Source organism: Notothenia rossii, assembly GCF_949606895.1.
Source record: "Notothenia rossii genome assembly, chromosome: 6".
Taxonomy (NCBI): Eukaryota; Metazoa; Chordata; class Actinopteri; order Perciformes; family Nototheniidae; genus Notothenia; species Notothenia rossii.
This window is the reverse complement of record NC_136909.1, coordinates 54,562,084-54,578,603: the sequence shown is the minus strand read 5'-3', so window position 1 is coordinate 54,578,603 and position 16,520 is coordinate 54,562,084. Positions and strand designations below refer to the sequence as shown.

The following is a 16,520-nucleotide window of genomic DNA, read 5'->3' as shown; positions in this document are numbered from 1 at the left end:
AAGCCCTATCTGCTCATCACAGCAGCTCCTCACTGCTCGTGATGCTGCGTTCAGACCGGACGCGATGCAATGTTTGGGGTAGGGGTGCAACAACTAATCGACTTAATCGATTACCAAATTATTTGCCAACTAATTCAGTTTGTTTTTCGCCTACCGTCTGTCTGCAGACTTGTCAAGCACCAATTCATGGTTTTTACTAACCGGTATCAGTATGCTGTTACTTCGGCATCATTTAGAAACGTGTATTACAATTTAATCAAGGTAAAATATGTTCATTTTGTTGTAGTTGTAGCTCCCGAACCAGGGCGTCTTGTTTGAATGATGCGAGTAAACACAGCTGGCAGCCGCGGTGAAACTCGAGCAATTAGAGCGAAGCGAATAGTCGCATCGCGTCCGGTGTGAACGCAGCATGAGGCTCACAGCCTCACGAGCAGCTGCAGGTCGCTTGACCAATCAGAGCACACTGGGCTCACAGGGAGGGGGGGCGAGCTCCAACAAGCCGTTAAGGACAGAGTGAATACCGGCAAATACACATACTATACAGAGATGCTGTATGAGAAACCAATGTGAGTTTGGAAAATTACACAGTATAAATCTATTCTAGTAGACCTCAACAATGGAATTATGATCAGTAGAAATGGCCATAACATGGGACCTTTAACATGTCATTATTAGCCAAGATAGTGTGCCATGCTTGTGTAAAACATGGTGGATGAGAGCAAATTGAAATATATTTTTCTGCATCCTATTGTCTTTTTACTCTTGAAGGTTTTATTGCACTTAAAGAAGAGGGGAGTCCACTCCAATGATCTTCATTTTATCTGTATGTCTCCCCTCCACCTAGAAAATGTGTTTCCTATAAAGCAGGAGGACTGAGAGACATTTCAGATAAACAGTGTATGGTTCAGATAAGATGAGGCACAATGTTACTGTCAAGAAGAGGGACACTTGTGTTTCTTTTGACAGCAGATAATACACATCAGTAGGTTGTAGTACTCTTAATCAGTTGACAATGCATCATTGAATTACAGCATAATAATATTTAGGACTGTTGTAACTTGAGAATGTTTTTGGTTCCTGTTGTGAGGTCGTTGGTTCCTGTTGTAAATTCCCCCATTGGTACGTTTTTTTTAAATCCCATTTTGTGCCCAACCATATGAAGAGACAAACATTAAATGAATGTTTACTTATGCGACCATATTTTCAAATAAATCATACATTTTCAAGTAAATGTATTGAAATAACTTGGTACACACACATTACAGTAAAAAAAATATGACCTTTTACAGAATGGCTCAACTTGTGTCTCCTCGCTTCCTTCACTACTTCCTCCGTCTTAGCTGAGAAGAATCCGACTAGAGCTACTTTGTTGATGATCCTCGCTCACTTAATCATGTTAAATCCTGTTAGCTCCTTGTCTCTGAAGCAGAGCATGGTGAGGAGGAGGGTAATAGTTTAAATGTGTTTTATCCTTGCTGAATAATAAATACCGAAAATGTGATTGTTTGCCCCGACTCCAGGAATGTTGTTATATTATTAGAGAGTGGTAATGCCTTTTTCCATCATTGGTGTTTATATGGCAGTGATTACAGCCAGCTATGTTGGTTTTAGTAATGGTCCAATTGGTCAACACTATAATTAAGGTTTATAAAGAGAGCCTGCCAGACAGCTAAGTAACCCTTTAGTTATTTTTCCTAAAGCTATCTTGCTGGATTTACTGAATCAAGCATCGTCATTATTAAAGTAATATCTCAGGATAGAATATATCTTCATGATTGCTAAAATTGAGTTTGAATGTCTCAGAATAAAGGCCTGAAAGGCAGCTACAATTGATAAATACCCTCAGAATTAGCTCTCTCCCTGTTAAGTGAATGTTCCTTCTAACGTCAGGGTGTAGTCTAGGTGAAATCTACCTGTCCTTGAGTTGCAGTGTAGGAAATCAAAGACATGTTGTTCAGTATAGCCAGTCGTTTCCAGGCATAAAACAGTCTATAAGATCACAATGTGGATATGGGTTTTCACTAGCTTATTGACTTGACAGAGCTCTTAGAGAGGCAGCTATTGAAAAGCCACTCTGATAGAGCGAGAAAATAAACAAATAAAGAGATTTCTCATCAGACCAAGTCTTTTCTTTAAAGAGGCCTTTGTCTCTCTGATGTCAAATGTGACAAAAGCTATTAGCCCACGGAATGGCTGGTCTTTGTTTTAGTAGGGAATTCTGTCATTTAGTGCTATGAAAAGACATGGAGCACGGCACTATACTTCTTTGTGAAGATTTAATTAATGGTAATAATGTAGTCACGATAAACAAATGTCTCATCTGTCTCCTTGAAAGTAATTTCTATAAAATCAATGTTATTTTTGTAACCGTTCTATAATCCACATTCTAATTAGGCTTAAGCAGCTAGCTTTTCAGGAGGAAAAAAAGATTTCCGCGTGGGCGTTTGCCGTTCTTTTCATGAAAGAACATTAAAATGTGTGCGAAGGATTTGACACCATTTCAGTCTGTTGCATGAACACCAACCAATCCACTGTTGTTTTGCTGACCACTCATCATTCATTTCCTGTCATTCTTCTGCTTAAGAATGGGAGGGTAATTTAGGGAAGAAAGAGCGCATTTAATAAAAAACATTTTTACAACATGATAAACATGGGCCACTGCGATCGGCGAATGTCATCATATGCTGAAAGGCCACCCGACTATTTCTGTAAGCTGACTTACAACACACTCTAGGGCTGTACCCATCTCATCTACCCCTTTCTACCTTTTTTGTGACAATGTGTCCATTACAATTTGTCATGCTTTTGATTTTACTGGCACAAAATGACGTCTCTGTTCTTAATTCCAACTACAAACCCCTTGTGGTAGTCTTTCTCTGCCTTAAACACATTCCACTGCTTCAGAGACACATACAGAAAGTGTTGATCTACAGTAAATCAACATTAGAAAAATAGTGAGAGTGATGCTCCAGCTGGCTGATTAGCTTAGCCCCATGACTTTTATCTATGTGTTTGGGCTACTTTATATATTTGTGTGACTGCATTTTTTCACCATGAGCCTGTAAGATGTTTGCTCTCAGCCTAAATGAGCTTCACCGCTCAGTCTGACAGCTGTAGTTCAGGGAGGACAGTCCGTGTGTGGCGATAAAAATACAACAACTAACGGCAGCAACATCCAGTGTTTGCCCGGCTGATCTGCTCCAACAAATGGGCTTATCAGTGACATCAGTCACCGGCACTTCTCTGATGAGTTGGGAAATTCCCAACAACAAAAAACTGGAGTGGCGAATTCACATTTTTTTGTCAATTTTTTTTGTGTGAAACTCAATGAACTACATCTCTTGCACAACAACACACGTCACCAAATAGCCGTCACTACTGTCTTATCAAAAAAGGGAATGACTACCCTCACCACAATGAAACACGTCCAGAAGAATGTCATGCAAAGCTGCCTGCCTGCCTTCCTTTGATTCTCTCTGAACTGCCTGGTCTTTTTAATGTTCAATGTCAACCATTTGTGCAGATAGCATGAAGTAGAACAGATCGCCGGTGCTAATGTAGAGTAGCATTTCTCCCCCGGGCTTAAATGGTGTATTATAGAATGATCACACCGGTGTGACAGTACTCTTCAAAGGGTTCACAAAATATGACTACTACTCTTACTTTCTAACATGTTGGGTTACTTAATGTTACTTCATATTAAGGCTAATAAAAATGACAAGGCTGTAATGCTAACTAACGTGCTAGCTACTAGCTAGGTAGCAACCTTTATCCAGCCACTCCTGGTCCTTTCATCGGACGGGAAGCGAAAGAACGAGCAAGACCCATTGCTGGTGTGATAACAACATGGTACTAAGCACACAGGCATCTTGTTAAAGTTATCTTATCTTAGCCAGTGCCATATAGATAGATTATATCTCTTAGTGGAGGAAAACAGTTATGACATCAGTTATGACATCACTCTGGGACACACTTACGTCTTTCTAGTTGCGTATTTTTCATAGTCTTATATTTCAAAAGTTTTACGACAAACTGTGACTTTTTTGACATGGAAAAGATTTTTTAAGATTGACAAACATAATGTGTAATTCAAGGCACAATTTAAACGGGATCGAAAGAAAATCTTTCTCTCTCCCTTGACTTCAATACATAATTTTTCCGAAATAAGGTCCCATGGACCGGAAGTGACTTCGCCACTCTATTAGAATAATGTTCTAGTTTGATTTTTAAATGCTATGCCGACATTACCAAAGAGCCAGAGTTATGACCTGTACCACAACAGTGTGTACTGTCTTTGTGCCTGTAGACCTATCTTGTCATCTGACAATTTTTGCACAAAAATGTATTCTGTAAGCAACAAAGCCCCCCCCTTCCTACCTTTTTTAAATACCGGCACACAGTGAACGGGGCTTTAACGCTCATTGTAATACACCTCCTGCTCCAGGTTACAATGTGAAGCTAGTGCCAGTGATTACAGTAATTTGAAGTATTAATACTAAATCAAAAAATGTTTCATTATAAAGATTGTTATGTTTTAAAATATAATGGTTGTGCAAACAAAGCCTATAACTTTGAAGAAATATAATATCTGTTTAGTGAGCACAGTACGTGGACATATGCCTCCACCACTGCAAATAGCTGTAAACTGTGTCTTTATCAAAGCATGTGCATCCAACTATTGTACCCTCAGCACTCCGCCACCTTTGTAATGAAGTTGTAGTGTTAACTAGCTGCCTTCCTGTATAGACGGCTTTGTTCCTCTACTATACTGCCCGCCTGCAAGAAGTCCATGCAGACAAGAGGCCCTGCTCTGCTCCCACATTTGAACATTTCCTCACAATCAGAGCAGTGAGGTACGGAGTCCTCTTTATGTAGAGTACATTTATGGGGTTTAAAAACAGAACTTGATATTAAATTCCAAACACAATCCCCCGACATATAGTGCTGTTGTATAACAAAGGAAACAGTATATAGACTATAGAAGAAGGACGAGAAGCAGGAAACTCATGCTTACCACCAAAGTGGGCATTATGCTATCAGGAGTCTCCAACCTTTTTTAGGATGAGAGCTACTTTCAAAAAATTAAATAAATCATGAGCTACCTTTACTCCTCTTTTTTTTGTTTTTTGCAGTGTATATATTTAGCACATTGTAACATGTATGATATGCTGACCTTTAACCTTTGTGTGTTGTTTGGGTCTGTGGGACCCGTTTCCAGTGTTTACTAAAAGAACATGTATGCAATTGAATTATTTTAACCTGTTTTATTTGGGGGTGGACCTCACCTCCTCTAGGGTGGACCTCACCTCCTCTAGGACGGGCCTCACCTCCTCTAGGGTGGACCTCACCTCGTCTAGGGTGGACCTCACCTCGTCTAGGGTGGTCCTCACCTCCTCAAGGGGGGTCCGTGGGCATGCTCCCCCGGGAAGATGTTTTTTTAAATGTTGACGTGAAAAGCATCAATCTGGTGCAATTTGAGCACAACATGAATGTATGGATACAGCTCTCAACACTCAGATAAAAGGGAGCTGTTTACTTTTCAATAATCCAAACATCTTTAGAATATGATCACAACCAATAACAAATCATTTCAACTTGTTCATTCTTATCTTATGTTACCTAGTTAGCATTCTTTCTTTTTCTTTATGCATATTTTACTAATCACTCTCCTTTTAAACAGTTTTTTATTTGTTACTGTCCTATAGTACACATTGGAATGATTTCTTCTATATTAAATAGATAAAGGTGTGCTTTCCCTAGCTCTCTCTCTCTCTCGCTTTCTAGCTAGCTCTCTCTAGCTAGCTCTCGCTCGCTCGCTCTAGCTCGCTCTCTCTCTCGTTCACTCTCTCTCTCTAGCTAACTCTCTCACTCATGCTCACAGAAGCTGTGTGCTCTTCCGTGGCGATGGCGGCTTGTGTTAAAAAAATAATAAACATATTTGTAAAGTCAGGGGACACAAACGGGATTTCGGAAAGTGGGGGGGACATGTCCCCCGTGTCCCCAGGGGAGATTAAGCCTGTGTGTGTGCGTCAAGTGCAATAAATAAATATGCAAGTTGCAACACACACACAGTAAAGCTCTGGCCCTCATGTGCTGTATATAGGCTGGAACGATAGGCTGTTCAATGGGGCTGATGTGTTGTGTAGAATCTGCCAGAAGGAAAGGTCACACTCCTTATGAAGCGGTGAGCTGCCGCTCCACATTGCTTTTCTTCCCGCCTGCAACGCTGGTCCCGCAGGTCAAGCAAGAACGTGATTGGTCGATATTCATTGTGGGGAGGAGGGGTGTTAGATAGATATAGAGTTCACTATGATTTAGGTTTCCTTTACGCATAGGGGAGATTCTTTTAATTACATTTCCTTTTTTGTTTTGTGCATTTTATACATTTTTGGATTTGCTTGGCGAGCTATTTTTAGAACATGCCCGGCGGGCTTCTCACGTTGCCCCTGCGGGCGAGTAAGTACCCGCGGGCACCGTGTTGGCTACCCCTGTGCTACATATATTGTCTTTTAATTAAATTCTAACAATAACATCTTAGTTCTAATACAATCTGACTGAACTTTTGGAAAAGTGACAGCCTACTTTAGATTTGGTCCCCCACCTGTTACATTTTGCTTTATGAAGGGGTATCTCCTGGCCTGTCCCACAGGGGAGGCTACAAAGACCAAGAACTCGCTTAACATGCATATGGTGAATTTGGAAGAACATTGAAACCCTTCCTTCAAATCATGTTATCTAGCTTTGCTTCTTACCCCAGACAATTGTTTTATTGAACCACTGAAAGTGTAGAGAGCAGTCTGATCCTGACCTGCAGACTTTGCCGGAACCTTTTGGGGCAAGTACAGCTTTGAACGTGTAATGCTACGCTAAACCTTCAACTGTTGATGAAAAATTTACCATGACAACTGTAGAATGAATGCAAGGATAAGAATTCATTTTATCATGTTGGTTTATTGTCCCTCTGTTGCATGATGTGTGTGTGTGTCTGTGTGAGGAGCGTGAAGGCTGGTTTAAGGCAATTAGCATTCCCATGTCCAGTGGGGCTGTGGGAATCCCTTGAAGTAGACGCTAAGACGTGATTGTCAGGCTGCTCATCACAGCAGCCACTGCTTTGTAGCGCTAATTTATTATCAGAACGATGATGCGCCCCATCTTCATCCCAGCTTTGACCCGCCTCCCCTCGAGTTCCCCCCTCTTTCAGCTTGGAAATTGAATTGTGTTGGAATGCTCTGTGCCTCTTTTCTTTGGCACTTGAATGGGCTCTTTAGTATTTCACACCAAGGTGTCCTTCAGGGTGCGAGGTCAGGCTACCAAAACAGCTTCTAGTGGCGGATTAGGACCAATTAACATCTTTGTACACAAAGGGCTCTGGCAGCTTTACAGGCTGCAGGGTGACCCACACTGCCGTTGCATGCCAAGCCAGGGGGCTGCGGCCCTTGAGCTGAAGTAGCAAAAGAGGGGTGGAGAAAGTTTTCCAAACCTAATGGGAAATGTTGCTACTTCACACCTCATGGCCGTAGAGCCCATTGAGCTATCGTTATCTTGTGAAATGAGAAAGGAAACCACTTTTTTTTATCATCACAGTTCTACATAAGAGGGCACCATGGAAATGTTCTTTGATATAACCGTGGGCTAACATATAGGTCCAGGGTTAGATCTTTAATCCTTCTAAAACCACCCATTCAATTGACACACTTCAGACTTTGTGCAAGTAAATACATTTGTCTGTTACATTTAGGAAACAAAAATACTTGTTGTCTTGAAAGTGATTATTACCGTAATAACAATCATGCAGTGTTATATACAGTGTCTCAAAATGCAATGTTGGTGGCATTTATTAAAAAAAACACTGTTGTAAAAAATAATATGGAATTTCTATGATAACAGTTTTTTCTAATTGGCACGTTGGTTTTGGAAATCTGTCTCTGCCTTTTAAACTGCAATTTACTTTTTACTGAATTTGCCAATGTATGCACTCATACAATCATAGTCGCAGTTTGTAATATTTCCTAAAAGGTTATGTTAAAATGTGATGGAATTTCAGAAAAAATAGTTTTGTAAATGGCATCTTTGGTTCTGGTGAGATGCCTTGGCCTGAGAAATCTATCATCTGTCTTGTCTGTAAGCACGGGGACAATCGGAGAGTCACAGCATTAAAAAGAGGTTTGTATGGGCTATACATTAGTATGCAATGCAAACGACAAATTACAATGTATTCTTTATCCAGATGTTTGATTATTTTTGTTTTGTGCAGTGGTGCGGTTGGAATCGTGCATCTTGAATAGTGCAGGAAAGAAGCCACAGACGTTAAGTATATTTTAGATCCATACTGATAAATACGGATCATTTGAGGAAAGCTGTATATGCTATTGTAACCTAATACAATGTTAGTACAATTATTAAAGCATGTTCTCCTTGAATAACTTGCTTCCTGCAAGGTCTTGTGAAACAAACAGGAACATGTGTATAAGAACTTGAGTCATTCTCCAGAACGAGGGCCCTGAGATAAAGGAAGGCTGTTTAGAGTAAAACCCATTTTATTTTTTACTATAACATTTATTTGTGGTGCCCTTGGTTTTCACACTTTAACCTTTTGTCAATGCTCTCCTATACACACACACACACACACACACACACACACACACACACACACACACACACACACACACACACACACACACACACACACACACACACACTGTCTGGGAAATGGCTGCCATACTGTAGCATTGACAGGTGATTTTGTTGGCCTCTGCCTAAATAGTGGCATAGTGGATGAACCCTGCTGAGCTTTGCTGCTTTATGTTCGTACCAGTCTGCTCTCATTTCCTTATGCCTTTGATATTGGCCCAGAGATTGACGGTTCGCACATAAAGAGGAACACCAGACCATGATGGATAGTCTGGTGGAAACAATGGCGGTATGCAGATGTGCACAAGTATAGTGATGGGGGGGGGGGGGGTAAATTGTCCTGCATGTCAGCAGAGTGAATGTTGCTGCTCGATTCAGTGAGAAACATGTTACGTCTTCACTCCTCTTTGTCTCTACCAAGGCTCTTCTGTTATCACTCCGATAATCATAAGAGCTGTCTTTTTGTTCTACACTGAACCTGAACGTAGCTCTACACTTAACCACGGAGTGGACCTGTAGCCATGACATGGTAGCACACTTTCATTATTGAGATCCGATTAGCTGCTCTTTCAGTTGCACTCAACAAGGGCTGCTACAGGTGTAGTGCAGTCTGACAGGTATACGTTCGCTCACTTAGGAGCACACAAGGTTTGTTATGCTATTGCTCAGAGGCATCTGAAGGAATCTAAAAACATTGTTTGTGTGGAGTATGGTTTAATATTAGCTGACTTGAGTGTGGCTGAGAATGATTCGGGACCATATTGGAAAAAAGGAAAAGCAGAGAACGGTTAATGTGGGGTGGAATCGTCATCAAATATATAAAAGCTTCATGATATTGGATTTGTTTTAATCAAAACCCAATACACAAAATAACATCAGTCGACAGCATTATTTTATTTGAAAAAGAAAGACGACAACGATTTTTGATTTAAAAAAAAAAAAAAAAAACTTTTACAGAAATAAGACCTAGATATGAGCAGGACATAACACGCTTACACTGGTCAGTGCACTCGGGACTAACTCTAACACTGTCTCATCATTCTGCTATGTGAAATGTCAGTGTGTGTGTGCACAACTAGGGACTAACAAAACACATTTAATAAAATATATAATAAGGAAAATAATGATTTCAAGTTTACACTGTACCTCCAATCTCACTGTACAGTGTATCTGGATGTGGCAAATGTACTATCTTAATGTCATTCAAAGAAGAGTAACAAATAAATAGTTTGCTGTGAATTGTTTTGGATTCTTGCAGGATGTTGAGAAAGCACTTTTCACGAATGTATGAACAACCTATTGAATTTAGCTTAAAAATGATTACAGATACTGCTAAACTTCCTAATAATGGACCAATCACTGAGCGCTATGCATTTGTTGACAAATGACCTCTACGTCCAGTGATGTGTGTGTGCTGGAGCTTTAATCACAAATGGAGTATCAAATTGCTGTTTCATCTTATTGATGATAAAATAAATACACAGCAGCTGAAGTTCAGGTCCATGTGTGATGTTTTTCGTGACATATTTCTGTAAGCGAACGTCCTTTCAGTTCTTTTTGCTGCCGTTATTGTGGGTTAATGTTGGGTAAGGCCACAGGTTATTTCCACTTCCCCTGATCAATAATGACCCTTCAATTAGTCTTCTATTATTGTGAGGCTCAGAACTAACCACATGTCTGTGTAGTTGATCTTTCAATATGTGAATTTCATGCATTTTTCCTGACATTTGCCTGCCTTTGACATTTGGGTCTGAAAGTGCATGAAACTGTTTAAATCTCACCGTGAAAGGTCAGCTTGTGATTATTAACACGGGCCGGTTGTAACCACATCTACTTATTCTTAAGTGGATCGTGGCTTTCAACTGCTCAAAGGCGTGAATAATGTCAGTATTACCTGCCTTATTTTCCTGTCTTGTGGCCTCTCGAAAAGAATGAATAATCAACTCTGTTGTCTTCTCTCCTTCAGCCTACTCCACAGTGTCCGGTGTGAACGGACCGCTGGTGATCCTGGATAATGTGAAGGTGAGGCTTTTATTCAATTTTATAGCCTCCTGGGACCCAGCCCATTGAAAATGTCCACTGTAATGGACATTTTGTTAACACGCATCTCCTTTTGAGCTACTCTATCAATCCCTAATGTACTGTACAGAGGACATCCTGGTCTTTCCAGTGATATGCCATTGGTTAAAATTGCATGCTGGGAAGTTCCTTTTTCTTTTCACCAAAAATGGCTGGCATACCAAAAACAACATCTCATAGAAGCAGGAGGAGACAAAGTCAAATAATGTTGAATAATTGTAATTTTTACCATGAAAATCATATATATTCTTGTTTATTAACATGTGAGGAACTACATACCGTAATTTTCGGACTATAAGCTGCGCCTTTTTTCCCATTTTCCAACTCTGCGGCTTATATAACCGTGCGGCTAATCTATGGATTTTTACAGCTAACGGCCACTAGGGGACCTCCTAAATCTATGGATTTTACAGGTTACAGTCCACCACCTTTAACTCTATGGGCTCTATGGCCGGTCCGCGCCCCCCACCTTTAAGCGGCGGGCTCCAGCAGGAAAAGCTGGAGGCCGGAAAAGAGTGAGACAGGTAGCGCGTAAAAGTGGAACCGAGAGTGGTACGAGAGACAGAACGAGAGCAAGACAGACAGACAGACAGACATTACGAGAGCGAGACAGTTTGTCCCCGTACCACTGGTTGAAAACCACTGCTGTAGATCACTGCCGGTACGTACGCTGGGAGCGCACCGTTTAAGTTTGAAAGTTGAAAAGTTTGTGTGTCTGAAACGCTATGTGATACAGTACAGTTTACACAGCACAGTACATGTTCTGTAGCTACTATTGCACTAAATGGTAACACTTGAATACGTTATGCAAATATGCAACTTGTTTGTTGAAATGTTAATAAATGGGAGCTTCCTCAAACAGTCATCTCTTTCCCGACAATCCCCTCTGTGCACGAACCCTTACATATGGTAATTAAACATTAAAACACCTGCGGCTTATAGTCCAGTGCGGCTTATATATGTACACATCATTCAATTTAGCTGCTGCGGCTTATATTCAGGTGCGCCTTATAGTCCGAAAATTACAGTAATTAGTTCTGAAAGCAATAAAATAATTCAAGTTTTCAAATAACAGCCCTTTTATAAATGTCCATCCTAGTGGACGTCAGGACCATCTTCATGGACTTAATGACTCAATATTGTTGCAGGAGACGGAACTGAAGCAGACATTTTCTGTACCAGATAGTTCAGGGAGATTAAGACTTTGAGCTCTCATATGATGAGAGAGATGAGGATTTCACACCTGGGATAGAAGAGGGTCAAGAAGAAGGAGGGGGAAGATGCAGGAGGCTCCATGAGCGCACAGATACAGACAGAGAGACAGATAGGGACGAGCTGGAAAGACATGGCCCTCTGTGGGCCAAGAGTAGCACGTATGTCTTATTGATGTTTTTATTTTAAGTGGAGCCATGAAAAATGAGAATTGCCTCAGGAATGCAAGCTTTGTTTCTATGAGCATGGTCAAATGGAGACCACATCCATAAAACTAGTCGAGATGACCCTGCAGCCCGTGCCGACTGGAGTCAACGAGGTACTTTTCCCAGTACATTGACTACAAAGTCTTTGAAGATCTGGAAAGATTCACCAAAAACCAAACTAGTTTTTTATTGATTTTTTTTAGTCATGATTTAGTTTATTACTACTGGCCTACAACTGTTAAAATGTATTAAAGAGGGCCAATGTACTACTATATAATATAATCATGATGCATTTGCAGATGTACTCTTGTTTTAAGTATATTAGGGTAGTTTTCAGGCAGTTGTTGTGCAATACTGTGACTTGGCACATTCCCTGTATATTACGTTACATTTCATTTGGCTGATGCTTTTATCCAAAGCGACTTATAATAAGTGCAAAAACCATAGAGATTCAAACACTGAACAACACGGGAAGTGCCCATACAGTATATTCACTTTAAGCTAGTCACACCATTGTAAGTGCTGGTGAATCAGTTACGAGGCTAACTCTGGCAGTGATCGAGTAACAACAAGCACAGTGGGTACAGTGCACATGCCGGAGGGTACTCTTTAACCAAGACCTGGATGTAGGGAGGGGCTGTATTTTTGCACAAAGCTACCAGTTTAAACTGCACAGCTCTTTCACTTCAAATTCTGTTATACTTCAAAAAAAAATTCTTCAGAGTATTTGTCATGTTCTTTTACTTACTTTTTATTTTGTATATTTATATTTCTTTAAACATTTTATGTTAATATTTGCTGCTTTCTTTTTTACAAATGAATTATTCTTCCAGTGCTTATGTGTTCTGACTCTGTGCTGATCTCCGGACTAGTTCCCCAGATACGCTGAGATCGTTCACCTGACCCTGCCGGACGGCACCAAAAGGAGCGGGCAGGTTCTGGAGGTGATCGGGAGCAAGGCCGTGGTCCAGGTGAGGAACACAATCCAGATGTGCCGGCTGGTGTTTGAATGAATCCACAGCTGGAAATAGTCCACATCAAATTCAAACTTCATTTGTCCTGGGGGAAGGTCCATTGCAACAGTTGCAATGCAAACTGGAAGGAGAACAACAATAATGAGCAAATTCTAAATGCATTATATACCAGATAACAGGATGTATCACAAAATATAAACAGGCCAGTTTCGAGTAATAATGTGTGTCTTGTAGGATGTTGAAGTGAAAAGCATCAATCTGCTTGGGCTGTACCTTGCATTACTGCGTGACTACATCAGCCCAGAGAACTCTGTTGTCTTAGTAACATTCCTCCAGATACATTTGTATGAAATGCCCTACTGTTTTTATTAAATGGATCCTTAATCCTTAAAAAGTTGGACTCAAAATGACGTTACAAAATGTTGGTGTACACAAATTCAGAGAAACGGTACATATGAAAACTGCTCTCTACGTTTCAACTCTGCTCAATGATCACACACTGATGCTCAACTTCAAGTTTCAAGTGAAGCAACAATCAGCAAACACATTTCTCAGTGCAGGAGGACTGTGTCTTCAGTCGGACTCAATGTGTACTGTAGGTCAAATGATTCAAGAAATCACAAAGTTATTGTTTTGGCTCTACTAAAGTCACTGAATTGTTCAACCTAATCTGAGACATGAAAAAGGACATCATCAAATAATTGGATTTGTCTTCAACTAAAACTTTAAAGGATAGCAATAACACTACAACTAACTTTGTATTTTGTATATATATATATATATATATATATAGTAAAGTATTTTAGTTGAACAGTTTTGTATCTGAACCGTGCATTTGTTTGTTCAGGTGTTTGAGGGAACATCAGGTATCGATGCCAAGAAGACGGCCTGTGAGTTCACTGGTGACATCCTGCGTACCCCCGTGTCAGAGGACATGCTCGGTATGATCAACCTGATTTCTTATTTAATCCTTATTCAGAAATAACATTCTAAGAATTAAAGTAATTAATGTTGTGATCAGCTGCACAGTACCCTTTCATTCTTCTGTGTTTGCACCACAAAGATGTGGAGTGTACTTTAAAGTGTTATGCTGCAATTTTCCCTCAATATGCTTATTTTTACTTATGTTTTCATTGTACCCATATTTCTGAATATTCCTGAACGCTCAATCAGTGTGATTATCTCAGTACAGAACAAGGTTAAACATATTTCAACAGCAGTAGAAAGTAAACCTGCTTTTGTTTCTGAAGTATCATCAATCATGTCCATGAAATTATAATTACTTGTACTTGTTACTTGTAGACAAGAGCCATCAGAGCCACTCTGATGTGTTTAGAGTTTGATACAAAGCAGAATATATCAGATGTGGATGGAAGCGTCATCTAATGAATTTCATTCTATCCGTTTCTCAGTCATTATGCTTGAGTTCAGCCCTACTGATAAACCAAATAGTAGTTATTTATCGAATAAAAGACTATCTACTTGGCTCAAAAAGACTCTTCCTCTTTCAGGGCGTGTGTTCAACGGCTCAGGCAAACCCATCGACCGCGGGCCCACCGTCCTGGCTGAGGACTACCTGGACATCATGGGTACGACCCCCCCCCCCGTCCCCCCCGTCTTCACAATGCTCTGAGCTGGATGGATTTCTTAACAAGAGAGCTGCACCTTCATACAAAAATGAAATAAAAAGAAAATGCTGTTTACATTTTATTCCATTTAGACCATTTTATTCAGGCTGTTTTTATGTAGCAAAAGCTTCCACGTTTTGTAACAAAAAAAAAAAAAAAAACTACTTAAAGTATTGAAATATGAATTTGGTAACTGAACTAAAACTCGGGTATCGAAAATCTTCAAATACACATTGGGACCTTGCTAGCCACAGGGAGCGTGCGAACACTACAGAGTATTATATATATATTAATGCTGTCAAAATTATCGTGTTAACGCCGGTGATTAATTTTTTGAATTAATTGCGTTAAAATATTTAACGCATGTGCAGAATGGACCGCCCCGTACATCCCACCAGTGGCAGCGCCAGGCTATGGCTGGGGTAGGCTACACCCATACCAAGAAATGGCTTAGCCGCACCATGATAAATGATGTTAAAGTAAGCAAAATAAAGTCCGCCAACTCGCGCCGACAATTGCACAGACAGCAGTTGGTAAGATTGATTTCAGTAGCCACTTGTCTGGAAATACCGAAGACCAGAAACGGTTTTGAAAACTTTTGTCACGTAGTGATCGTCTTCTCAATAGAACATCTTTGATAATGTCTTCTGGCCAATCAGGATCAAGATAACGGCGTGGTATTGTTGCAGGAAGTCCCGACGGAGAATACTTTTGCTGCAGTACATCTCTATATACATCGATACAACATTACGTGTTGATAGAAATCAACACGTAATGAAATAAGACCCCACGGTATTAATCTGATAGGGCTGTCCAACGATTAACATTTTTAATCAGATTAATCACAGCTTAAAAATTTATTAATCATGATTAATCACCATTCGAACTACGTCCAAAATATGCAATTTCTTTATGTATATTGTTGTAGGAATGGAAAGATAAATGAAAGAAGGCGGATATATCCATTTATGTTTATTATAACATTGTTCTGTGTGTCAAAATGAAAGACAGCCCACACACCTATCAATCATCAAACCGTGGGGTCTTATTTCATTACGTGTTGATTTCTATCAACACGTAATGTATCGATGTATATAGAGATGTACTGCAGCAAAAGTATTCTCCGTCGGGACTTCCTGCAACAACACCACGCCGTTATCTTGATTCTGATTGGCCAGAAGACATTATCAAAGATGTTCTATTGAGAAGACGATCACTACGTGACAAAAGTTTTCAAAACCGTTTCTTGTCTTCGGTATTTCCAGACAATGGGCTACTGAAATCAAATCTTACTAACTGCTGTCTGTGCAATTGTGTGTATGTGTGTGTGTATGTATGTATATGTGTATATATATGTATGTATGTATATGTGTATATATATGTATGTATGTATATGTGTATATATATGTATGTATGTATATGTGTATATATATATATGTATATGTGTATATATATATATATATATATATATATATATATATGTATATGTGTATATATATATATATATATATATATATATATATATGTATATGTGTGTATATATATATATATATATATATATATAAATACATAAATAAAAGATTGGCCACTGTACAGCAATGTGTCTTATAGCATTTGAGTTGTCTACTTTTAGTCTGATTTGGTCTTTATATTAGAATTTTAGAGTTTCATACTTATTCATTTCATAGTTGCTCTACAACTACTCAGATTATAACTGCCACCTCCAAAGCTTCCTCACAGGACCTTTCCAACTGTTTTCTTTCAACACAAGTTGCAGTTAACGATTTGTT

At 39.7% G+C, this 16,520-nt stretch overlaps 1 protein-coding gene across 1 annotated transcript in view; it reads left to right on the top strand.

The window, feature by feature from the left end:
- atp6v1ba (ATPase, H+ transporting, lysosomal, V1 subunit B, member a) overlaps window positions 1–16,520 on the top strand; it is a 53,588-nt gene that overhangs the window by 15,572 nt on the left and 21,496 nt on the right. Inside the window, exons 2-5 of the mRNA XM_079686318.1 lie at window positions 10,598–10,653; window positions 13,001–13,099; window positions 13,950–14,043; window positions 14,614–14,691. Of these exons, the coding sequence (XP_079542444.1) occupies window positions 10,598–10,653; window positions 13,001–13,099; window positions 13,950–14,043; window positions 14,614–14,691 (327 nt within the window). The remainder of the gene's footprint in view (window positions 1–10,597; window positions 10,654–13,000; window positions 13,100–13,949; window positions 14,044–14,613; window positions 14,692–16,520) is intronic.